This window comes from Eumetopias jubatus, unplaced genomic scaffold (assembly GCF_037043125.1).
Source record: "Eumetopias jubatus isolate StellerSeaLion01/CBP00866 unplaced genomic scaffold, mEumJub1_p1.0 scaffold_16, whole genome shotgun sequence".
NCBI classification, from domain to species: domain Eukaryota; kingdom Metazoa; phylum Chordata; class Mammalia; order Carnivora; family Otariidae; genus Eumetopias; species Eumetopias jubatus.
The window spans coordinates 27,640,790-27,666,891 of record NW_028274822.1 but is presented as its reverse complement, the minus strand read 5'-3'; the positions used below and the strand labels follow the sequence as shown (position 1 = coordinate 27,666,891).

At 51.5% G+C, this 26,102-nt stretch overlaps 1 protein-coding gene, 1 long non-coding RNA gene and 1 pseudogene across 2 annotated transcripts in view; 2 read left to right on the top strand and 1 right to left on the bottom strand.

Moving 5' to 3' along the window:
- Positions 1 to 105: 105 nt before the first annotated feature.
- On the bottom strand, positions 106 to 1,054 carry LOC114204980 (Y-box-binding protein 1 pseudogene; annotated as a pseudogene).
- Positions 1,055 to 2,134: 1,080 nt separating this feature from the next.
- LOC148162260 (uncharacterized) lies at positions 2,135 to 11,760 on the top strand. The gene is made up of 3 exons (XR_015766974.1): positions 2,135 to 2,246; positions 5,803 to 6,876; positions 11,466 to 11,760. It is a non-coding gene; the product is annotated as an uncharacterized LOC148162260 (long non-coding RNA).
- A 1,711-nt stretch (positions 11,761 to 13,471) lies between these two features.
- ARK2C (arkadia (RNF111) C-terminal like ring finger ubiquitin ligase 2C) overlaps positions 13,472 to 26,102 on the top strand; it is a 101,698-nt gene continuing 89,067 nt past the window's right edge. Inside the window, exon 1 of the mRNA XM_028098350.2 lies at positions 13,472 to 13,532. Coding sequence (XP_027954151.1) covers positions 13,472 to 13,532 — 61 coding nt within the window. The remainder of the gene's footprint in view (positions 13,533 to 26,102) is intronic.

Below are 26,102 nucleotides of genomic sequence, written 5' to 3'. Positions count from 1 at the left end.
TTATCTGGTCAATGGTCGAAAAGCAAGCATTTAAGGTCTTCAGCTCCAATCTTTTGTTCATTCCTTATTGCTGGAATTTCATCTTCATTTCTTCGCGGTGGATGACTAAGCCGGATGCTGGTAGAGTTGGTAAGCTGGCATTTGCTCAGCCCCGCTCTGCTCAGCCTCCGGAGCGGGGCGAATTCTCAGCTGGTGGATTGGCTGTTGTTGTCTCTTTGCCATCTCGTGGTTTAGGGTTTTCTGGGCGTCTGTGTCGGTAATTGAAGTTGCGGCGGTACCGAGGTTGAGGTGGTTGCTGACCTTGGGTCTCCTCTCCTTGATTTTCCTTATCTTCCTCATTGCCATCCTTTCTAGGCTCTCTTGGCGAGGAGGACCCCTGCGGAATCGTGGTCTATAGCCCTGGCACATATTCTGTCTCAGTGGTCTACCTTGTTCTCCTGCACCCTGGTTGTCAGCACCTTCCATCCCTTCTCCCTGCACAGGAGGGTTGGAATACTGTGGTCGCCACCCAGAGGGTCTCCGCATGTGGTGGGAACCGGTGCCATTGGGCCTGGCCTTCAGGAGCACTTTCCGACCCCTCGTCCTTTCTCTCACTATTCAGGTAATTCTGCTGGGAATTGTATGGAGGACGCCTGCACTGGGGAGCGTGTCTATAATGGTTAGGGTCTGCTGCTTATTTACTGCTTTGCTCTGGAACTCCACCAGGGCCTGTCACATCTGCTGCCTCCGCACCCTTTTCTCCTTCAACAACACCAAACTCCACAGTCTCTCCCTCCCCTACACCGTGAAGGTACTTCCTGGGGTTGTTCTTCTTCACGGCGGTCTGGTGTACAAATACTTCTTCCTAGGTGTCACTCCTGTTGATGAAACCATATCCGTTTCTTACATTGAACCATTTTACTGTTCCCCAAACCTTCATTGCGATGACCTTCTTGTCCGCACCGGCAGGTGCCTTCGATGTGAGGCTTCCCGGGGTGTGATGGTAACTAGGCGGTGGGGCTGCTCAGGGCTCTGTGGGGTCTGCTCTCCGCTCCCGCTACCGATCGAACTCCATAGTTTGGCTATTGTTGATAATGCTGCTATAAACATCAGAGTGCATGCACCCCTTCAAATCTGTATTTTTGTATCCTTTGGGTAAATACCTAGTAGTGCTGGTAATTAATTCCATGTTCCACTTTTTAAGAAACCACCATGCTGTTTTCCTGAGCCTGACTTTGAAATCCACTAAATGTGCCCTCCACCGTGAGGCTTCAGTCCCCAGCTCTCTGCCCATCTCCTAGTTCAAGATCAGCCAGGCCCTCCTCTGTGTTCAGAGGCACATGTGCATGACAAACACAACCCTTGTCAGGCTGTCTTCTAGTCATCTGTTTGCTGGTGTCTAGGCTGTAAGTGCCCTGAGGACAGGGACGGGGACATCCCCGGTCTCACATCCCCAGAGCATCGTGTGCGCTCTTGACTCAGGGCGAGCCAATCATGACATGAATCCGTGTTTGTTTGACTGACGGGGTCACCAGCTGCTCACCCACCCACTGGCCAGTTGTCTGTTAACTGAGGGAACAACGTAGCACTCTCCCTCTTCTCTCTGCCAAATCACATCCTTTCATTCTGGGCTGGAAAAGAAATAGTCGTTACTTCTCTGCCCGTGAGGTGATTTAAGTGTGGGCTTAGGGATCGGAGGCTTACTAGTTAGGTTGCTACGGAAAATTTTTTGAAGCTCTCTGAGCCTCAGTTCCCTCATCGGTATAATGGGGGTAATACCGGGACCTACCGCAAGTGGCCGCTGTGCAGATTGAATAGACAACGTTTAGCGCAGTGCCGGCCCCCCCAGCCCCCCCCGCCCCCCCCCCCCCCCCGCCTCCGCCGCCTTGTCTCCCTGGGGCTACCACGTCCTGGCCGCCAGGAAATGCTACTGTCCCCGGTACCCTCACCGCCGCTAATTTCCAGGTGTCTCACGGTCCCCTGTCCTCCTGGGCCTGCAGGGACCTGGGACTCATTCGTGCAGCCTTGGATGGAAGTACGTAGCATGAACCTGCTGCCGACCCCTGGCGACAACCCTTCAGACTCCCGTCAGCCATTACTGCTGTGACCTCACTTAGGGGCGGGTCCTCTGGGTCAGATGCCCAAAAGGGTTTAAGAATCCAGGGGTCAGGGAGCGTCAGCCCAGGCAGGGACTCTGAAGAGCACCCGGATGAACGCCTCGCTGTACACGCATGGATGCATGGGCCCCAGAAGGACAGACACAGGAGGTAGGAGCCCCTGGTCACCGGAAGTCTTCCCGCTGAGTGACACTCGTGGGTGATCCCCTTCCTGAGTTGGGGGATGGACTGGCTTTTGTAGACTCTCCCTTCTGGGTCTGAGAGTCCCTGAGCCAAGGCCCCCCACGCAGCCCTTGTCCCTGTGGATGGCAGCTCATTTCCTTCTTCATTCAGTTTGAACACTCCCCATCTGGCTTTGCTTTGGAGCAGTTATTATTTGTAATCAACATCAATTCAGCCCTAATGATGTAACCTGAACACATTGTAGGGTGAAGTCTGCACCACAGCTGCCTCGCAGGGGGACATCCCCAGGTCTGGCTGGCCTCTGACCTCTTCCTACCTCCGTCTGGGTCCATTAGGGGGTAGGGGCTGGGCCTTTGCCCTAAGCCCTTCCCTGTCTTGAGGACCAGCCTGTCAAATCCACCCCTCTGCCAGGCCCAAACGTGCAACTCTTTATCTTTGGAGCCCGACCCAGGGCACCCATACTACCCAGAGAAGCAGAGACAGGGGACCCAGGAGAAGGGAGAGGGAAACAAAAGGCTCTGCTAGTCAATTCCGAGGATGTGGTAAACATACTGAGGAGGGCTGAGCACACACTTCCTGAGCTATGGGAAGACTCAGCTTCTGGAAGGTGGACAGGTCAGAGAGGAGCTGTTGCGTAAATTTACTTGAACATTTACAGCTTTCTCTCAAGGCCACTGAACCCAAAGGAGTGAGGGGCAGTGGTGTTTTAAGGTGCTGTGCCTGATTTGGGGACAACTGTAGAGGGGATGGGCTGGGAGAGTCTGGGCCCCTCAAGTTCCACTGGAAAGTGAGGCCAATACCTCCAACAGGGCAAGGGGCCGGCCTGGCCTCTGGGGGTTGGGACATAGAGTGACTGATGCCAGCAACGTGTGGTGTCCTGTGGTGGAGTGACCAGGCCTAGGTGGCAGGCCCGGGTATAAATTTTGCACCCTGGACTTGGACAAAGTGACCTAATTTCTTGGAGCCTCGCCTTCCCCTCTGTGCTCATTGCAGGGAGAGATGAGAAGCATTGTGAGGGGAGGCATGAGGATGCCTCTGGGAGGCTCTGCCCATGGGAGGCTTCAGGCCCCAAAATGCCTCATTGCCACACCCATCTCTTCCCTCAGCGCCGTCCCGGGCCCCATCTCCCAAAGGATGGATCACCTAATACTAACACGGAGTTCACTGTGGGCCCGTCAGACGCTGGCTGCAAAGTCAGAAAGTAGGTTGAAGATCAAAATATTGGCCTGAGAATCTGATTTTTTTTTTTTAAAAGAAAATCCTCAATTCCTGTTGGATTAGAAATTCTTTTGTTCTCCCTCAGCAGGCCCAGAGCAGCAGAGCCAGAAGGGGAAGTGTTTTTAAAGTCACTCTCTTGCTCAAGATGGCACAGCGGCTCCCCATTGCCAATGGATAGGCATTGAACAGCCACCCGAGCTGAGGTCTGCGGGGTGCTGTGCCAACAGACGCAGCAGAAGCTGCCCTTGGGGCCGACAATCTAGCCATCACAGCTGGGCTCTTCCCAGATAGCCCTCACCATCTGCAGGAGATTTACCAGGGAGGAGGCAGGGCTTGCTATAATGCAGGCTCCTGGGGCCTGCTCTGGGACCTCCTGATCAGACTCTCAGGGGCTGGGACCTTTTAAGCAAGTTCTCCATATGATTCTTATGTACACTGAAGTGTGAGAACCAGCCCCTCAGGACAGTAAATCTAGGGACTGCCCTCTGCCTCCAACATGGGTTTCCACCCCTCATGCAACCCCACCAACCAAGAAGGGAGAATGAGGGAACTAAGGAGTGAGATAAAGTTGTAATGTCCCCCTTGCCTGCAAGGGCAGGCTAAGCCATTCATCCTGTCACACCCAATTTGTTCCAGCCGCCCTTAACATTTGCTGATTACATTCAGGCACATTCCCCCCTGCTCTTCTCTTCCTCATGGCCTCCTGATGTGCATGAAAGTAGTGCCTCTCTTTAGGAACTTAGAACTTACACATTTCCAGAAGCCTGAACAAAGCCTTGCATGCCACCTCTGTCTAGTACCCACATAGGCAGGAATCAGTGGTCATGTGGTGATTTTATACCTGCCTGCACGTGGGAGGAAGTGAGAGAAGGCTATAAAGTAACAATGGCTTCAGCGAGATAGACAGTGAATTCTTTTCCATTTTAAAGAAGTCACGGAGAGGCCAACTGGGGCTTACTGAGTGGCTTTATGCAATCATCCCGTGTCCAGGCTCTTTGAAACTTGCTTCTCCACCAGCTGCATGAGATTCATTATATACTGTCCATTTCATGGTCCTAAATGGCTGCTCTAGCTCCAGCCCTTACAGCCATCTTCCAGGAAGTACAAAGGATAAAGAGGAGAAGAAAGGCTCATCTCTTTGCCTTGGAGAATACTTCCTGGGAGTAGCACATGAACTTTTGCTTTCAGCCCATCAGTCAGAATTTAGTTATGCAGCTATACCTGGCTGCAGAGGAATCTGGGAAATGTAGTCATTATTCCCGGTGGCCATATGTCCAATGAAAAGTCAGACATTGTATGGTAAGGAAAAAGGGGAGAACGTATAATCGGGGCCGCTAGCACTCTGCAGCACCATTGTAGTCTTCCTCAATCTGGGGCATGTTTGCTCTGGTGATCCTTACATTTGAATTGATTTATGAATGTGTATGATTGCCTTATGTCTAATAAGAATGCAATCAGAGAAAATGTGGAAAAGATAGTAAGAGAATCAGATAATTACAAAGGGAATGAGACTAAAGCATAAGTTTTCAGAGACAGGTATATGTAATCACTTTGGATTTGGGAGCAGAGGGGCTTGGAAAGCACCTTTGAAATCTGACATCCTCATAAGGGGAGGAGTGCTCATAGAACATTCTTTCCCTGGTTAAAAATGTCAGGGGTGTCCTCTGTTCCTCCTTTACACTCCTACACTTTGGATCAATGTGCTGTTCCTAAGTCTGACTTCCAACCTCAGCTCATTATTTATCCCGCTGATTTCCTAGGCCCTAGAATCTGCCCCCACCCCCGTTCATTCTGTGCATAGATGGATTCCTCTTCCTGATCAGCTCACCCCTCTGCTCAGAAACCTCCAGGGTTCCCCATACCCTACCAAATATATTCTTAATTTCTTCACCAGGCACACACACACACACACACACACACACACACACACACACACACACACACACACACACTGTAGTTTCATCAAATAAAACCCCTCGCTGTTTCCCTGATTCACCGTGTGTCTTGGCTTCTTTGGGGCTCTGCCTAAGCCAGTCAGCACTGGCCTTCCATATGAGGCTTTGCCTGGTTCCACTGGCTCCTGCCACAGAAAAACATGTCTGGGCTTGCTGATGGAGGATGAGAGACATGTGGAGCAGGGCCACCCTGCAACCCCCAGATTGGCCGTTGTGAGAAGCAGAGCCAGTTCAGATGCCTCAGAGCAGAGGGGGGCCGGCCAGCCCGCAGATCTGTGAGAATAAATGCTTACGGGCTTCTTGTGTGCCCCTGTGATTTTACAACTATTTCTTATGTAATATTTTTGCAGCGATTGTTAACTGATCCACCTGATTATGGACATTCAGTGTGAATACCTGCAGCATTTTCAGTGCGTTTTTTAGAGTACTAGTCCCTTCTACCTTCAGTTAGGATTAGGTGTGGCTATGAACACAAAGACCCAAAGAAACTGTGGCTTAAATAAGATCAGAGTTGATTTCTCTCCCTTATGAAGGTCGAGAAGCAGGTAACCCATCATGGTGAACTGGATGGTGAGCTGGAGAAGTCCGTGTTGCTGAGCACTTGATGCAGCAGAGCAGGGACCGTCCGAGGCCCTGCCTGGGAACTGACAATCGGCCCGAGCTTCTGGCCTAGGCCTCTGTCCAATACGAAGAACAAGCACCATTTCCTAACTTGCCCAACCACAGGAAACATCTTTTTGTGCGCCTGCAGAGTACAAGGATGTGTGCTGGCTGTTTGGTTTGTGCTTTATTTTTTACTTTTATTTTTGGAAAAATTTCAAATATAAACTGTACTAGTCAGGGTTCTCCAGAGAAACTGAACCAATAGGATAGATAGAGTGAGGGAGATTTATTATAAGGGTTTGGCTCATGTGGTTATGGAGACTCAGATGTCCCACAGTCTGCCGTCTGTAAACTGGAGACCCAGGAAAGCTGCTGGTGGAGTTCCATTCCAAACCTGAAGGCCTGAGAACCAGGGGAGCCAATGATGGAGGTCCCAGGCCAAGTCTGAAGGCCCGAGAACTAGGAGCACTGAGGTCTGAGGACAGGAGAAGTTGGATGTCTCAGCTCAAGCAGGAGAACAAATTTGCCCTTCCTCCACCTCTGTGTTCTACTGGAGCCCTCTGTGGATTGGATGATGCCCACCCGCACTGGGGAGAGTATCTCCTTTACTCTGTCTACCCACTCAAATGCCAACCTCTTCCAGAATCACCCTCACAGACGTCCGGAAATAACGTTTCGCCAGCTCTCTGCGCATCCCAGTCATGTTGACACACAAAAGTAGAGAGAATAATGTAATGAATCCCCATGTGTCTGTCATTCAATTTCAACAATTACCATCTCAATGCCAACTTAGTTTCACCTATACTCCTCCCCCAGGAGAGGTAAGAACCTTCCAGACTTTATGTATTTATTAAAATAAATACATAAATAATTTTTAAGTGATCTCTACACCCAACGTGGGGCTCGAACTCAGAACCCTGAGATCAAGAGTCGCACGCTCCACCAGCTAGGCCAGTCAGGTGCCTCCCAAACATCGTTTAATATTATCTGCAAAGCATTTGTAAATACAAGGATGCTTTGTGTAAACATAACCGCAATACCATCATCCCATCTGAAAAAACCCAATTCCTTAATATCCTAATATACAATGTCCGCATCTGCCCAATTATTTTTATAGTTTATTCTAATCATGTTGCACAAAAGTCTAAATGCTGCATTGGTGGATGTATCCCCTCTGTCTCTATAGGTCGCCCCTCTGTCTCCTTTTTTCTGCCTTATCATTCATTTTTTGAAGAAAAGGGTTGGTTTGTCCTGTAGCATTTCCATGATTTAGATTCTCCTCATTGCATCCAATGGTATCTTTTATTTTTATTTATTTATTTGAGAGAGAGCAAGCATGAGTGGGGGGAGGGGAAGAGGGAAAGGGAGAAGCCGACTCCCCGCTGAGCAGGGAGCCAGGACCCTGAGATCATGACCTGAGCTGAAGGCAGATGCTTAACCCGACTGAGCCACCCAGGCGCCCCCAATGATATCTTTTAATATGTTTCTCACTTTCCTGTGCTTCCTATCAATTGGGAATTAAGATCTAGAAGTTTGATTAGGCTCAGGTTCCATTTTCTGAAAAGACGACTTCATAGCGGGCAGGCTGTTCTTCTATTAGGAGACATGTCACTTCCCACTGTCTCTCTTTTCGTGACGTTAACAGCTGTCGATGGTCATTGCCTAGAACTATCATTTCACTATGATGATATTCTCATTATATCATTTCTTCTTCATTTATTATCCAATACTTCTGTAAAGAGAAACTTCCCCTCATCAGATATTTCATTAACCTGAAGTAGAGTCCATAGAGGAAAGGCAGATGCATGCTGGATTCTATTTACCAGTTGTTTGTTTGCCTGTTTTAAATGATTTCCTGGCATCCTCCAAAACAACTCTATTTTCTAAGAAAGCCATCCCATAGAATTCCTGCTTCCATCCCTTTCGCCAGGACATAGTCACAGGAGCTCAACTCACTGCCAGGAGGGCTGGGACCTTCAGCCCTTAACCTGGGCAGCCGGGAGCTCAGAGAATTTCCCTATTACAATGGAGAAGGGGATCCGCGGCCCCCAGGTCCCTCTCCGTTCCCCGTCGGCTCATCCCTGGTTAAGGGCTGAGGCAAGCTCCTGGCACACCAGCTCCTGTCAGAGCGCGTGCACACAACACATGCGTCCCCGGTCCCGTCCCACCAGCTCTGCCTGCCCCGTGTCCCTGCGCTGTGCAGAGAGCAGAGCTCTCTCCTGCGGACTCACTCTTCCCATGCTCTTGTTACTGCTCCCCTTCCTTCCCCCCCCTCCTCCTCCTTCCCTCTCTCTCTCTCTCTCTCCCCACTCCTCCTCCCTTCCTTCCCCCCCTCCTCCTCCTTCCCTCTCTCTCTCTCTCTCTCCCCCCACTCCTCCTCCCTTCCTTCCCCCCCTCCTCCTCCTTCCCTCTCTCTCTCTCCCCACTCCTCCTCCCTTCCTTCCCCCCCTTCCCTCTCTCTCTCTCCCCCCCACTCCTCCTCCCTTCCTTCCCCTCCCTCTCCTCCTCCTTCCCTCTCTCTCTCTCCCCCCACTCCTCCTCCCTTCCTTCCCCCCCTCCTCCTCCTTCCCTCTCTCTCTCTCCCCCCCCACTCCTCCTCCCTTCCTTCCCCTCCCTTCCTTCCCCCCCTCCTCCTTCCCTCTCTCTCTCTCTCTCCCCCCCCACTCCTCCTCCCTTCCTTCCCCTCCCTTCTCTTTCCCCTCCTCCCCAGCTCCTTCTCCTTCTGCTCCTGTGTTTACTTCTGGGCCCAGTTTCATGTTTCGCCTCTCTCATTTTCTCAGCCTGTTTAGGGACCACTCCTGTCCTGCTCTGTCCTGAAGGATTTCTTGAGACTCAAGCCCACCTTGACTTTGGCCTGACTCATGGTCATCCCTGGTTATGGGCAGCTGTTCTGGGATCCCTCTTTATTTTCTCAGGGTCATGCCCTGACTCCCCAGTGTCAGTGCCCCACTGTGCCTCTTCCCGTGCGAGGAGGCTGCATCTGGAACTCTGGCCACATTTAGCACAGAGGCTGTTGTGACTCCAGTCACGGAGGGGCATTTACTGAAGTCCAGCTGGTTTGCACAGATTTTCAAAGCTGGGTCTACCTGATGCCAGCCCAACCTGGAGAGGAGCAGAAATTCTGTGGTCTGTCTTGGAAAATTGTTCATGTCTACATGGCTGATGTGCTGAATTTGCTTCCGTTTGTTGAATAAAATGCAACGGTGGTCATCACCCAGATCTAATATTGGGATCTTAGAGGAGTAGCTCTCGAAACAGATGCGTCTGGGCCCCAGAAACATGAAGCTCTGTAGAACCCCCTCTGCGGGTGGCCAAGATGGAGGCAAAAGAGAGTGAGGAATCCCCGTGTGAGTCAAGGTCCAAGGGGACAATGCTATTTCTACCTTAGAGGGTCATGTTTCTCCAGTTTGGATCAGGAATTACAGATTGACCTTCACCTTCCATTGTTTAAATATATCTTCCCACTAAGCCTGCAAACTTGCTCTAGGTCTTGACTTTGGCAGGGGGCAGGAAGCGCACATAAAGAAAAAACCCCAATGAATGAAATATTTCCACAAATCTTCCTATTCTCAGGAATCTGCTTTATTGTACTTCCGTGGACTTTAACTAATGGGAAGAAGGTGGAAAACAGTCATCCTGGCATGATGGAGAACCAGTGGGAAGTAGCAGCAATACTAGGCTATGTGCCAGGAAATAGGGATTCTTGTTCTAACTTAGCCAGGAATGGCGGTGCCCTTGTTCATGACCCCAATTCTGAGCCTCAGTTTCCTTACCCATAAGACAAAGAGATGGGTAAAACAATAATCATATTTCATTCTTGGGGATACACTATATGCCCTGTTTTAATGCTTCTAGAATCTTCCATACTCTTTTCAGACTCCACAGTTATCTTCGCATTTGACACTCACAATACACCTTTAAGGTACTGACAGGGGTTATTATTATTCCCATTACACAGATGGTTGCACTGAGGCTGAGGAATAGTAAACTCCCAAGCTTTCGTTGGTAATGAAACCCCTCCTCCTAATCCAGAATAGTTCCTTCTAAGCAGGAGGCTCATGCCTGTGCCTGAATGTGGGCATATTGGTGAATGTGGGCAATCTGTCTGTTATGTTCCTCCGCTGTGTGAGTGAGAAGGGTGCGATTAGTAGTTGGACTCATGATTTCCCTGGGTTTACAGGGAACTCATTGATGTTTGCTTTTGTCGGATGGATGTTCCATGTTATGGTATAATTTACACTGAATGCTTTAACTAGGCGATCATAAATAGTAACAGGAGGGCCAGGGGTAGTAGGCAAGGAGAGATGGACCAATAAAGGGGCAAGAATTCAGAGGTGAATTGTTGGCACTATTGTATGTACTCTGTAAGTACGACTTCACTTGGTCTTCACATTAATTCTATGAGGAAGGTTGCTATAATCATGCCCATTTTACAGATATTGAAACCAAGGCCTAGAGAAGTTAAGCAACTCGTCCAAGCTAGTAAGTGGCCGAGCCAGAATGTGAAGCCAGGCAATCTGGTTTCAGAGTTTATAGCCTAACCACTCCGTTGTCAAGGTCAGATTGGGTAGTCATATAAGCCTTTGTGAGCTGCTCTGGTATAAATTCAGATACCAAAAAAAAAAAAAAAAAAGAGAGAGAGAGAGAGAATGCCCCACTCAAAGCTACAGGGTTGCAGGGAAAGTGGCACACCATATTTTGCTGATAGTATTGACAATGAGTTTCATCTTTTTGTGAGCAATATGTGGCAAGACCCATAAAGTTTCTCCATATTTGTCAATTTAAGAATGCCAACCCTAGGGTCTCCTGGGTGGCTCAGTTGGTTAAGTGGCTTACTCTTGATTTCCGCCCAGGTCATGATCTCAGGGTCCTGGGATGCCCCCCCCCCCCATCAGGCTCAGCAGGGAGTCTGAGGATTCTCTCTTTTCCTCTCCCTCTGCCCCTGCTTGTGTGCGTGCTCGCTCTCTCTCTCAAATAAATGAATAAATAAATCTTACAAAAAAGAGTGCCAACCCTAGAAGTTTGTTCTAAGCTTACAGCTCAACAAAAGCAGCAAGCTATAGGCATGAAGCTTATTGTGTGATATCCAGTAATGCAGCAAGTGCAATGCCCAAGAATAGAGCATGATTAAGTAATTTCACAGAACCTTCACTAGTTGGAATACTATGAAAACATTTAAAATGAAAATTATGAAGGTAATTGTGTAGAAGGATGGGGAACTGTCTCTGATAAAATGTTAAGATTAAAACACAGAATAAAAAATATGTAGATTTCGATGACCAATCTGGTCTCTATGCATATTGGCAAAGCCTGAAATAGAACACGAAATACTTCTAGTAGCTAGGTGTTTGTTAAGGTCTTCTTATTTTTTAGGATTTTTATTAGTGGTGACATTATGTTTATTTGACAGATCATGAAAACAGGAAAGAGCTGGTGGCAGAAGCTTGTTGAAATGACCCTCAAGAGGTGGGGTGGGTCTGGTGGGCAGTCCTCCCCCCCGACTTCACCCCAGAGTTCTCTGGGGGCAGCCGCAGGTGTCTGGGTGGAAAGAGGTCTGAGAGTTAACGTGTGCCTGGGACGGAGAGAACAGTGTGCCCTGGGTCTGCCTCACCTCGCTCTTGCCGTTCTTTGTCTCAGCTTAGAAGCCACTTTTCTGCGGTCAACCCAGTTGCCACCCCCCACCCCCAAATGGGCTACGTGCCCCTCCTAGGTGTCCCCTTCCCCAGCACTCTATGCTAAGCTCCATGTCTACACCTAGCAGGCTTTTGGGTGATGGCATTTATATTGCTGAGGCCCCTCTGCACTACAGGGGTTGGGATGTCAGGGGGCTGGCCCTGCATGGCCCCCTTAACGCCCTGACACAAATACCTCATGTATTCAATGAATGATCATCTTTTGCCTTGTCTCTAAAATGGGGGGAGCCTGGGTTGTATTAGATTCCTTTTAGCTCCATATGCTGTGATTTTACTATCTAATTTTTATCAGACTCATTAAATAAAGGAGCCACCGGGTTTAAAGACAAGTCCCAATGTCGGAAGTGTCCTCCATCTTTCCACCTGTGGATGGGCTCCCCAAGCGGACTCTGGCCTCGGTGTGGACTATGAGCGTGGTCTGGGGTCACGCTGGGAATCTTCATAGCACGTGGGCTGAGTGTGCCTGGACACAGCCTTCGCAGTCCACCTGACAACAGGGCTGTGGGGAGTGGGGGGATGCTCTTCACTTCAGTCCTGCCTGTACCTGGCAGACCAGCCACAGGCCACATGTGACGCGGCGGCTCTACCTCCACTGTGAATCCTAGGAGCCTGCTAGCCCTGATGTCATGTGTGCCTTCGGGGCTGAGGAAGTGGGCGTGTCTGTGCACATGGCTGCTTGTGCCCCTGTCAGAGCAGGGCGGAGGGAGGGTGACCAAGTGGCTCTGGGTTTTCTGGGTGAGTGTGTCTCTGTATGGAATCAGTGCACATTACTTCAGTGTATGAGTGGATTTCGATTCAGCAAATAATTATTGTGAGCTTTGTGCTCTGCAAAAGCAACAAAGCGTTGCCACGGGCAGGGAGCCTGGGAGTGTACATATCTGCATTGTGTGTCCCCTCTGTGTGTCTTTGGAAATGTGTTCTTGGCACGTGTCCTGCCTTCACAAGGCTTTTGGTGTGTGCATGTCTGTGTGTCAGTGCCTGGATCCTGTGTGCGGCTGCTCGCTCGCTTTCCACCTTCACTTGTGCCCGCAGTCAGGCTCTGCACGTGCGCCATTCCCCATGCGCACGTCCCCGAGTGACCTGTGCGCGGTGTGCAAGGACCTCCGGGTCGTGTGCACTTGGTGCGCTCGTGCCAGTCTCTCCGCACGCACGAACGCACCTCCACATGTCTGGGTGCACGTCCCCCTCAGTGTGTGCACGTTCCGTGTGCACGCCAACCGTGTCTGTGTGCGGGGCACTTCACGCGCGCGCTCGGGCCTGCGGGCGGCCAGGGACCCGCGCCAGGCTCCACACGCCCCGCGGGGCTGACCTCCTCCCCACCCCCGCGCCGGGCCGCGGGCCTCCGCGATTGGCCGCCCGCGCCCTCGCAGCCGTCACCCCTCCCGCCCCGCCCCCCCCGCCACCCGCGCGCCCGCGGTCCCCGCTGTCCCCCGCGGTTCCGGCGAGGCCGCGCCGCGCTGCGCTCCGCTCCCATTGGCTGCGCGCGCCTTTGTGTGGCGGCAGCTGCGGCCCCAGCGCCTTTGAATGTCGAGAGGGGCCGGGAAGGGAGCCTTTCCATGGGCCATCTGTCTCCCCGCCAGCCGCCGCCCCACCGCCGCCCGCGCCCCGCGCTCCGCCTCCCGCCCCGGCGGCTCCCGCAGCCGCGCCGCCGCCCGCGCCCGCGCCCCGGAGCCGCGCCACAAAGGGCCCGCGCGCAGCCGCCGCCGCCGCGCGAGGAGCCAGGATGGTCCTGGTCCACGTCGGCTATCTCGTGCTTCCAGTGTTTGGCTCTGTGCGAAACAGAGGTATCGCTTTTTCCTTTCGGGGTCCGCTTCGGAGCGTGGATCGCCGCAGGCACCGGGGCGGGGGCGGGCGCCGCGGGCGGCGGGGGGCTCAGGGCACACCCGTGGGGACGCAGGACGAGGGGTGGCTTCTCCCCTCTCCCTTTTGGGGGACCCCCCAGTGTGGGGGTGGCCGCCCTCGTGGGAGCTTTTGTAGTGAAGTTAGCGTTTGGCGAATTTGGGTCCCTCCCTCCCCAGCCCCATTTTTTATTCTTTGCGGCGGACGCGATTCCCCCAAATCACAGCCCCTTCCCCTAATACCTAGCCCTGTATGATCGAAAGAAGGAGAGAGATACATGACTGTGTGCGTGCGCGCGCGTGTGTGTATGTGTGTGCAAGCGTACTTGGCTTTCTGTTATTTGGTTTTTTTGAGGCATATGTATGTTTTGTGTTATTTGTGTTTGTATTCCTTCATCTTTTGGTTATCGCTACCGCTGGCTGGTTAGCTGGGATCTGGTATCTGCCCTATCCCGTGCCCCAGCCCCCACCCTCTGGTGGCCACTTGCACGATTTCCCGTCCGGTCCCATCGTTTTCTCCCCTTTAACCCTTTTTTGTATCGCCCTTGTGCTACCTCCCTTCCCCCCCCCCCCATTGTCTTTGTATGACAGTTGCATTTATGGATTCAAAATGCTTGGGTGTGTGTATGTGAGCGCGTGTGTCAGGGTGTGTGCGCCTCGGAGTCAGACGTGCACTGCTGTGCACCCCTGGTCCCGGCCGGAGCGGGGTGCCCGGCCCTCGGGTGTTGCGCTGTGTGTGCGGATGAGGTGCGAAGCTGCCCCCACGCCGGGCCTTTGCCCTGGGCAGGCGTTGACAAAGCAGCAGGCCGGCGCCGGCTTTGTTTTTAACTGTGATACATGGGGTGTGTTTGCACGGTCCCCCTTCCCCACATCCCCTTTCCCTTACATTCTGCTCCAACAATAGCTTGGTTTCCCCCTCTTCTCCCCCCCCCACATTTCTTCCATTTTCTTTTAATCAAAAATTCCCACCTCCCAAAGCGAATCCGAGATGCATTTAGATTCATTTTTTTTTTTCTTTTTGTATTCTGCCTCTGGACTCACATTTCTCTTCTTGGAAATGTTTCTGTTACCCTCTCCCACTCCAAGTCTGCTTAAATCCCTGCTGGCTGAGGCCCTCCCCCACTCCCCCCTCCCTCACGCACAGAATGATGTCTTCCCTTTGCGACCAGGGCTGCTCCTTCGAGTCAGAGCAGGGGGTGGGGTCGCGGGGCGAGCGCTTTAGTGCGCCCCAGGGGCCCGATTGGGCAAGAAAATGAAAGCCCGGCCCTCTTTCTTCCAGCCCAGCTGTCCCCAGCCCCACGCCTCTCCCCAGAACCTAAAAGGCAAGGTTGGCCCCCTTAGGCCTGTTTGAACCGCAGTTTTTTTGTGTGATGATAGAATGATGACATTCTGCATTTATCAAATCTTTTTTTTTTCTTCATTGTGTAGCTCAGTGAATGGTCAACTCGCTGCTGTGTGCGCTGTGACCCTTCTGCCTCCGCATTTAGCTGTATTGTGACACCCCTCTTAACCATCTCCTGTCTCCATCTGAGGAAAGCATTGCTATTTAAGCGGCAGTATCCCTATCTCAGGCCGGCCTAGCGGTGGAGGGGGTGTGTATGGAGTAGGTCGGGGCGGGGGCGGGTGAGCTCTCCCTGGAAATGTCAACCCCCTCCCCCAATACACAATTATGTCTTCTTACTTGGCATTTCCTCTTAAAACGGGTGTGGAACATTACACTAGGCAGAAATTCAAAAATGATTAAGAAGGATGTTGAGCCTGAAAGTATAATTATCCTGATTAAATCATTATCATCCTCATTAATACCACAGATCTCTAAATACCATTGCAGGATGCCGATTTTACGTTTTGAAATTCAAATTGCTCAGCTGCCTTTAAATTTCATTTTTAATATGCTCCCCCCCAACAAGGTCCCCTCCCCGCCCCCCCAATAAATTCTGCCCCTCAGTCAAAGTTTACTTTCATGGCAAACACGCCCACAGGAAATTCAAGGGCTGAGGGTGAGTTGGGCTGTGGGTAAAATTTAGCACAATGAGATAAGAATTCATGACCTTTCGATAGAGGATACTAATGCTTAACCCAACAAGGTCCTACACCACAATCTTCTTGTAAAACTATTAGATAGCTTGCCAGCTTAAGTCTGTTCTTTTTAGTTTCCATTGTAGTAGTATAGGATGTAGGCCATTTCAGGATAGATGTAGAGAAATAACCATTTTTGTATCTTCATCTTGTTTAGCTGAGTACATTGCACTGTAAATCCCTGTTAAGTGGATTCCTTTTGCCTTGGCTTGGAGGCTCTGGCACCCCATTTCCCACTTACCTGGGTGCCCGTCAGCTAGCTTCTTGGCAGCACCCAGGCATAAGTGAAGAGAGTACATTTAGTCGGAGGCAAAAAATAATAAGTATATGTATATATGTATATGAAAATCTTGAATGAAATAATGGTTGCTGTTACCCCATAGCCTCTGAAAATTTGGTGCAGCAAGGTCCCTGGCTTAAGGGGGAGCCATGGCCATGGTGTCTTAATTGTTTAATTGTACGATGTCAAGAGCATCTTTGGACATCCGCCCTGGCCCTCAGAGCTGCCCCTTTAACAGCCGGCTCCCTTCTGCTGCCTCACCAGCCGGACCTGCTGGAAAACTGCAACAAAACGACGGCAGTAATGTAAGAATAAGGCCCCTACTTCGAGGGTCCTTCCAAAAGAAAGTCCCAAGTGGCTGCCCCAGATTGCCATTTGGCAATCTGAAAAGAAAGAGCAAAAAAAAAAAAAAAAAAAAAAAAAAGAAGAAGAAGAAAGAATCCCCAGCAAAATGGTTTTCCATTAAACAGGGATAGTGTGTTCTGCTGTGCTGAATTACTTCCTGTTCTTATTTTGTGGGTAATTTTTTCTGTATCAAATATCCTTTTGGTTGTGTATCTTTTTCACCTTTTCTTGTACTAAAACTAAAGCATGATCTGTATTTTTTTACATCCCCCAGTTGACAATGTACAGCGCTCGGTTAGAGATGTCACCCTGCTGAAACGTACTGTGGTCGTGTAGCCCGGGCCATCTGCTCATTGTACGCTGCTTTTGTTCTGTTGCTCCTTCCGAAGCATGGTGGGCCCAGCCTTTTTTTTTGGTATCGTGTGCATGATGACATTGTTACACACAGAATCCACTAATACTAATATACAATCTCTCAATAAAGAACTAGTTTTCCTATATTAACCTAGTGTGCTTTTTCTCTTGCTGTTTCCCCATTTATTGTCGTATCCTGCTGTTTAGATTTTTTCCCTTGCTTTTCTATCCCCACCCTCACCCACCCACCCACCCACCCACCCACCCACCCACCACTCCCACCTCCCATTGTAAGATTCGAGTGAATGCCTTTTTTTTTTTTTACTTTCCTTTCTTTATTTCCTTTTCCTTTTCCTTTCTTCCTTTCTTTTCTCTTTCTCTTCTTCTTTCCTTTCCTTTCTTTTCTTTTTCTTTCTTTCTTTCTTTTTTTTTTTTTTTTTGGTGGTACAGATATGGTGACTTTAATCCCAACTAGTCCGTATCTTTTTACAGTAGACATCTGGGGCCATGGGAAAGGTCAGTTGCCCGGCCACACCGAAACAGCTCAACCGTGTAGAGACAACCCCTATCTTTGGCCACCTGTGCAGCCTGCACATTTCACCATAATTTCTGAGTTAACACGGCACTCGGTTTGTGATGCTGGTGAAGAGGTGGGGATATAACACTTAGGTTGAGAAAAGGGATACTGTTCTTAACTAGCAATCTTGTAGCATTTCAGACTCGCCTGAAAAACCCATTTTTAGTTGTGTTTTAACTTTTCCTTTTACTGTCTCATTGATTTACTGTCCTTATAAACCATGCCGGGGGTAACATGTTACATGTAGTTGAAGCCATGGTCTAGAATTTTAAAGTACCCTCTTCTATGTACATCTTTAAGTTCTTGGGACCTGCAGTGTAAGTTTTGCATTGAGATCCTGCATAAAGAAAATGTTGGGAACAGAAACCAACTCAGACCACCCCCCACATTTATCCCAGGGTCAGCAGCCTGACCTGTTACCGTAGAAATAAGAGGGTCTGTGTCCTCTGTAGGCTGTAAGCCAGTTAAAGCTGATTATAGCCTAGTTCCCGGACAGCTGCCTCATCTGTGGTCCTAGTGCCTCTCTTGAGAAAGAAAGCCAGATCTCTGCCGTTGTCTAAGTGTGTAGGGGTGTGTGTGTGTGTGTGTGTGTGTGTGTGTGTGTGTGTATAGGAGGTGGGGCACAGATCAGGAGGGAAGTCAGGACCTACCCCCAAACTGAATTGGAAGAAGAGCCCTTAACGTGTATCTGTTTTCCATAATTACATTTGAGAAGCCAGTGGAGAGGTATTTTTCCCCCAGAGTGGAACCCAAATTCAAGCATTTGTCAATTACACCTATTCAGTTTCAGCCCAGAACAAGTCTTGCTAAATGAGGCATTTTAGACACGGAGGAAATAGGTTGATTAAAGAAATTCTCAGTTCCTCCAAAGGGTCATCATTTTGGAGCTGTTCTTCCCAGACCATACCTCCTCCTCCCTCCCCCAGGCTGTCTCCCGGGGCCCCTCTGCCCCACGGCTGGCATTCCTTCTCCACGCAGGTGCACCCTGCCTGACCACAGTGCTGCCTTGCCTTCTTTGTGGCTTGGTTGGACTCTCCTCTCCTCCCATTACTGCCCTTTCTGCTCTGGCCCTTTGTTCTTGTGCTCTGCCCAGCCTGGGTGGGAAAGCTGAGCTGATTTACTGTGACACATGGACACACATGGAAGTTCCCAGCGGAGGCTCATGCTGTAGTTGGTGCAAGAAGAGATATGCAGGCCTTCAAGGATTTTTTTTTTCCTTCTTCTCCTCCTCCTTTTTCTTCTTTAATTTCGATTTACACAAAACTTTTAATTTTGTTCCTAGTTTGAGAAAGCAGAAGCAACCATTCTCCAACCCATCTTCAAAAGCGGTAAAACTACCCCCCAAAATCAGGTGATGACCCTCGTTTTTGTCCTAGAGAGCAGTGGCTATTATTAGATTGATGTTAACCAGCTCTAAGATTCTACTTCTCTAGATTAGTGTTATATATGTCTGAATTAGTTAATCGATACATTGCACGGATGGGCTCGTAACCTAGCAATAATATAGAAAGATAGTGGGGTTAATGGGAAGTCATGTTTCAGCAATTTATCAAATGCATACTCTATTTTCACCCAGATTGTCAGAAGAAACACATTCAGATGAAGAAGCCCTTTCCCCCTTGACTGGATGATCCAATCATTACAAAGCCATTGTACTTTGTATCTACTCTCTCAACCATCTGACACATATCCGTTTTAATAACTTTTGACTCCGGGATTTTGGAAAAGCCATCTGTTACTTAGATCCTACACCATAGACTTTCTAGTGAGAAGAAGCACAGCTCTTGTTTACCAGTCTTCTTTTCAAACAAAAGAATTCGTGAAGCTAGCAGCAGATAAGGACCACTTAAATGATGAGTTTTCTTAAATAATCGTTATCCATAAACCAGCCAATACTATGAATCCCTCGAGATTAGGGGAAAAGACCATCAAGGGTCTTGATGCTCCAAGATGCAAGTGACTGAGACTGGGTCACCTCTCTTCGTCTTACAGTTTGCTTACCTCCTGCCCTATCCTTTCCCCCCACATCCTTCCCATCTTTAAATTAAGGTGTCCCACTGGAAAACTCACTGGTTTCCTGCGCTAGGGAAGCAAAACTCCATGCCAGATCCAAGTGCATTGTGAAGCCCCTTTCCTGGCCAGGAGACACAGGCCCCCGACTCCAGTTCAGGGTGTGACTCTGGATCTCTCAGTCCTACCTCACTTGGGCTTGCACAAAGGTGCAAGACATTTGTGCCTTAGTTTTTCTGTGGATCTAACTAGCTCTTTAAACATTCCTGGCTTAACATAGTACGAACGTGAATCAGTGTTTATTGGTTTCCAGCAGGGCTTTGCCACAGAGGAGCCAATATATTTCCATGAGAGTTGGGGGAGAGGGGTGGGGACAGCTTGCCTTAGAGAGACTCTAAGGATTTTCTGGATTACTTAAGAACCCAAAGCAAACATTCGTAACCCCACAGCAGAATCCACTTGCAATGCCTGTGACTTCGTGTGTTCAGTCATTCGTTCATCCACTCACTCACTTGTTTATTCATGTAGTTAGTGGGTGTTTACTGAATACCTACTTGGGGCCAAGTTAAGGGGGATACAAAAGCAATGTAGGACCTGGGTGTCTGCCCTCCCAAGGGAGGCTTATGCTGAGGCTGGGAGACGAATGCTTAGGAAACCGGATGCTGTCTAAGATGTTCTGTGCCAAAGCACCCAAATGATGGCAGAACATCCGGACTGGGTGAGGTGGAAAGCGCCTGGGGCCATCCGGGGGTTAAGTTCTAGTCCTGTCTTGGCCCGGAAGGGTGAATTTAGACCACTGCTCTGAGCATCATTCAAACAGTGACCATCCTGATACCTGACAGGGTGTGTTTAGACTATTCAAAGGCACCTGGCACGCAGCAGGTGCCTAGGGCCTCCTGGATGGCTGCCCTCCATCCCCCATAACCCTGGGAATTTATTGGTGAGGGATTAAATAAAGTTTCAGAAACAACCTTGCTGAGGAGGTGGGTTAAGATGTGCTTCAAAGGGTAGTGTGCTTCAGGAGGGAGGAAGAGGGAGAAGGGCTCTAGGTGGGGGTGGAGAAGGAGCGAGACTTTGGCTAAGGCCAAGAGGCTCTGCTGATTTGGCAAGAACAGGAAGTGCATATGAGGAGGGGTGTGTATGTGTGTGTGGGCGTGCATGTGTGTAGGGGTATGCGTGCAGGTCTGCTGCCTTGCGTGGCCTCAGGAGGCACGGGGACCATTGTCTGTCTTTGAATGGTTCTCCCCAGAGCACGGCTCTAGGAGTTAAGCAGCACAAGGTCTGGAGAATGTGGGACAAAGGGCCGGAAGATACTTTGAAGCCAGTTTCGGAAGGCCTCGGGAAGCTCCGGGAGAGTTTGAACTTGCTCCTTTAGCCATTGGGAGCTCTCTGGGGAGAGTGGTATTTCAACAACTCATTGTGGCAGCCGGTGACAGAGGGGTGAGCCTAGGGGCTGAGGCCAGGGAGGAGGCCATGGCAGGCTTCCGGGGCTGATGGAAGCCTACACCAAAGGTCTGGGGGATGGGAAGGACGGTTCCCACGAGGAGCCTTACCATAAGAAGAAGTGAGCAGAACTGAGTCCAGCGGAGGGGACAAACCAGGAAGATGGGAGCAACAGTTAGTTTCAGGGAGAGATGAGTTCAGTGGGTTTGAGATGCCAAGAGTGACAGAAAGAAGGGGACCATGGCACTGTCCTGGGATTAAAGACTTCTAGTAAGTACCCGGTGGGGTTAGGAAATTCACTTCAATAAAAATTCTTCATGTTTCCATGACAACTCCTCAAAAACCTCTCTCTCCAGTCTTGGAATCCCCTTATCTGGTTGTATGCACACATCTTTAGTCAGGAGGCCATTCTCTCCGTGGCCTGCCTCTCTTGCGACATGGACCCCCTGGGTGCTGCGCCCCGCTGTGCCCTGATATCTCAGCCTGAAGGATTTTCATCCAATCTCACCCCTCTTGAGAAGAGAGACTCCAAGGCAGGCAAGTGCCAGGGTCACGCCCTCATGGGTTTGCAAAAAAGGTTGGCTCTGCCCATGTGAGGAGGAAGAACCTGGGGGTTCAACAACTTCCATCTAGGTTCGATCATGGAAGGACTAGAATGACATTTTGGGAGGGGAAAAAATAATCTCAGGCGTCCACCCCTCTGAGATCATGCCAGTGAAATTCCTCCCACATTTCTGTGCATACATATATGTATATTTTTGGTCAAGCTGCAAACACAGTAATGCGCAATCCTGCATTCTCCATTTTTTTTTTTAACGTAACATGTCACAGCCTTTTCATGCTTTCCTATGTTGTTTTGACAAGCATCACTGTTCCTGGCTGCACAATATTCCCCATGAACCGTGACTCTGCACCTGGGCTCGGGGCCATGGGAGGCACTCACATGGCCCTGGATTGCAGGGCTGCTGTGGGCCCCAGGGGAGGAGAGGTGGGTGGCGTGGGGCTGACGGCTCCGGAGCCTCTCTGCTCACCATCAGCCCCTCCCATCGGTAGGCCCAGATAGCTGGAGGGGAGGGCAGGTCAGAGAGGGCTTGGGGAAGGAAGAAGGTTTGAAGCCACTTTTGAGATCTGAGTGCTGGTCTTTGTTCTGCCATAGACTTCTGTGATCTCGGGCAGGTCAACGTCCTCCCCTGGGTCTCGGTTGGACCGCCAGTCACATGGGGAGGATAGACCCATCATGTCCGTCCTCCAGGACTTGTCCCGTGAAGTGATGCGTGGGAAACAAAGCGCGAAGCCAGCCCAAGGCAATGGTAGCAATAATGAGTGGCGTTTCTTGGTGCTGGGCCTCAGATGGGCCGTGCGGTGCAGTGGGAACAGCTGGGGCTCACTGTCCTGCCCTGCCCCGGGGTGGCCTGCGGCCGGCTGACTACTCCACGCACTCACTTGCTGTCTGCCAAGGGAGCTAATGGCCCAGTGGTCCCTTCCTGCGTGAAAACACTGGGCTTTCCCTAGATGTGAGGCACCCTTCATTGCCTCTTTGACTTTCCACAGGGGTAGCAGCCGTGCGCTCTTTAGTGCCCGGTGGCTAGACCACCTCCCCTGGGCAGCCGGGAGCGCTGTGGGACGGCAGGGGGCATGGCCCGCCAGCCCAGCTCAGGCTCGCGTGATGCCCGAGTGAGAAGTTCCCCTTGTTCCCTAACGCATCCTTTCCCTGAATCATCCCCCCGGGGTGCACCAGCCCGAGCAGGGGAGCCACCCCCAGGGTGGCCTGTCCCACTGGGGCTCAGCCACTCCTCCGAGGTAGCGGGGTGCAGCTAGGAGAGGAAGTGGCGGCTGCTGACTCAGCACCAGCCTGCCACGTGGAGAGGGGGTGGAAGAACTCTCTCAGGCTGGGAGGAAGTGGGAATTCGGCCGACACCTGTCTCAAGGAAGGGCAGGAAGCTTTGCAACAGCTGCTGCTCCCAGTCTGGGGCTGAGAGTGGGAGGGAGGGAGAGGGGGGCGCTCTCCAGTGTCCCTCCCCCCAACAGCCAGCTTCGCTGGGCCTCTGCTCCCCCAGCAGCCGGGGCCTCCATACCACCCTCCTCAGTGCGCAGGGCCTGACTGTCTGTCCCCTAGGACCACCCCTCTCCTAGAGCAACTGCTCCTAGGTTCCCAAACACTGTGGGCGGGAATGGATTAATGCCTCCCCCCAGGGCTGCCGATAGCAGGAGTCTTCCTGAAGCCAAAGGGTGGTCCTCCCGAAGAGCCCTCAGCCTCTAAGGCATTCCCTGGAGGCCGAGCTGGAATGGACTGGCCAGGAAAGGGCCCTGCGGAGCAGAGCTGAGAAATCCGACTCTGGGGAAGGTGAGGCATGACAGGGGGAACACTGGTGTCCACAGACCCTCTTCAAGGCGCCCGGCATGGCCAGCCACCCCCGGCTCAGTAGCCTGTGCTTGGTGGTGAGGGAGACCGAAGAGGCAGCTGGACAGAGCCTCGGCCTCGACTGAGTCAGAGCTCACCAGAGCCCCTGCTGAACCCCTGGTTAGGTGGGCTGTGGCCCTGGCCTCCCCTTTGGTGGACCCATGTTCCTCGGGGCATAGGTGGAAGTCAGGCCTAAGGGGGGAGCTCGGTTCGCTGGTCTGTAGGGAAGCTGGGCCTGGGAGGCGGCACCTGCTGGACTTCCTTTGGCTGAGGGGATAGATCCTGAGGCTGCCCCCTGCCCGGGAGGCAGGGCTGGAGCCAAGCCAAGAGGGGAAGGGCAGTAAGAGGCGGTGGGAGGGGGCTTGGGCCCCCCAGAGCCTGAGGAGCCCAGCCTTCTCCCTGCCAGGAGGAAAGGGCTTACGGGAGGGGTGAGAGGAAGAGAGGTCACAGGTGGTGAAGGGGACAACAGCCAGCCAGCCCTCCCCTGGGCAGGTGAGCTGGGAGTGTGATGGAGAGGGTGGGCGAGGAGCCCAGACACGAACTTGGGGTGCATTTTCCCATTCTATCCCCACCGCATCCTGAAGGGCCCTTGACCTGTCCAATCTTCCCCAGGAGACAGGTGGAGGAAAGAAGGAGCATGGAGGATGGGAAGGTGGGAGGAAGAAGTTAGAGACATGCCCTGTTGTCACTGTCCCCACTCCTCAGCAGGGGCCGCTCATCATCTCCTGAGGACTCACGACGTCTGTGTCGGTCCCTGCAGAGTCCTTCCTTGGGCTCACCATGGCAGGGTGGTCCTGGCCTGCCCTCTGGGAGCATCCAGACTACAGGGGAGCTGGGAAGGGTGTGCAATCCAGAGCAGAACCCTTGACTCCCGGCAAAAAAGGGGCTTGCCGTGCCCCAGCAAAACATGGCGTGGTGTCCAGTTTTACTGCTAAATCTGGGAGAAAGGGGGTTTTATATGAGTTCCTTGTCTACAAGGAACTCTTAAGTCACCAGTTGCAAATGTTGCATGAACTTTGGAGTGAAAATATAGGACTCTGATGACATATTTCATGCGGGCGGGCCAGACAGTAGCCCTATGGCTGGGGGCTGGTTGTTTCACACCCCTCTGACATGCGGGTACTCCTGGGGAAGAGTATGAGGAGCGCCAGGTGAAGCAAGGTCTCCTCGTCACAGAACTGGAAACCCTAGCCTGTCCAGGGGCTGGAGTTGCAAAACCAGCTCCCGAGTGCCCCAGTCAGGACTGGGCCCGGATCTTGTGACTCTGGGGGCCCGTGCTCTTCTTGGGTCTTGACTCAAGGCGAGTTGGAAGCGGCCCAAGCTCCAGCAGCTCCAACAGGGGTGGTGGAGTGATGCTTTGTCGGAAGCACAACTGGGTGAGGCTGAAGACCCGTGTGGGGCTTGACTGGATAGAGAAAAGGATGGTATTTCAGTATGGTGGCCGATCTGCCATATTGTTCCCTAGTCCGGGGGGCTAGGGCCAGGACTGGGAGCGAGGGTCTGAGCGGGGAGGTGGACAAGAATGCCATGAGGAAGCATGTGAGGGAGGCTTTCTTGTGGGGGAGGCCCAGCCGGGCTGCCCCCGGGACTCTAAGGACCCTCATTGTTACTGTAGTAAAATATACACAGCGCTTCCCTCTTCTCTGCGGTTTTGAGTTCGCAGTTTCAGTTCCCCCCTGTCAGACAGTCCAGAAACAGAAGCTCCTCCTTCTGACGTGCGGTCAGAAGGTCGGTGATAGCCCAGCCTAACCCGACGTCACATGGCCGCCCAGTGTCCTTCACCTCACTTCCTGTCCTCACGCAGGCATGTTCCCACCTCGCATCATCACAAGAAGAAGGGTGAGGACAGTACGGTGAGCTATTTTGAGACACAGACCACATTCACATAACTTTTATTAGAGCGTATTAGTACAATTGTTGTAATTTATTCTTAGCTATTGTTAATCTCTTACTGTGCTCTTCTTCTAAATTAAATTTATGCCAGGTATGTGTGTATAGGAAAAAAAACATAGTATATATAGGGCCCGGTGCTATCTGCTGTTTCAGACATCGACTGGGGGTCTTGGAACGTATTTCCTGTGGATAAGGGGGAACTAGGGCAGAGCATAACATTTGCTGTTTGAACTGCCCCCCCCCCCTTTTTAAGATGTTATTTATTTATTTGACAGAGAGACACACAGCGAGAGCAGGAACACAGGCAGGGGGAGTGGGAGAGGGAGAAGCAGGCTTCCCGCGGAGCAGGGAGTCCGATGCGGGGCTCGATCCCAGGACCCTGGGATCACGACAGTGATCTGATCTTGAGCTGAAGGCAGATGCCCAACTACTGAGCCACCCGGGCACCCTGTGTGAACCCTTTGAAAGTGTACAATCCACAGGCATTGAGTGTACTCAGAACGTTGTGCCACTATCACCACTTTTTACTTTGAAAACCTTTTCATCACCCCAGACAGAAACTAAGGGCTGCCTTGACTTTGAGGCCTGCTCCTGGGCCGGGCAAGGCTCTGCTTGCGGGCTCTCCTTGAGGACAACTGGGGACACTAAGTGGTAGCAAGAAGGGCACCGATCTTGGCATCCAGGAATCTTGGGTTCTGGCCTAGCCAGGTGACTCTGGACCTCCCCGAGCTTCATCTCTTCGTCAGAAAAACTGGAGATGATTGTTATGGGTGCCGGCACCAGGGGGAGGTGAGGATGGAGACCGGATGAAGTACAAGGCACTCGGAGCCCTGGGCGGTGCTTAGCCAGAGGTGGTCATTCTCCAGCTCCCTCTGAACACACACCCCGTTTGCTCAGGCCTGGAACCCTGGAACAGTCTAGGGGGTCCTAAGGGAGTGCAAAGGGGCAGACAAGAGAGGGCCGGGCATGTTTCAGAGTCACTGCATAAGCAGTTAATGAGAACCTAGGATGGGCTGTGGGCAGCCAAGGCACACACAGCTTCTGGCTCACAGCCTCGCTGGGGAGAGCCCTGAGCACCCCTGAAGTGGGTGGAGAACACAAGCTGGGCTCCGCAGAGGGCCAAGCTGATGGTCG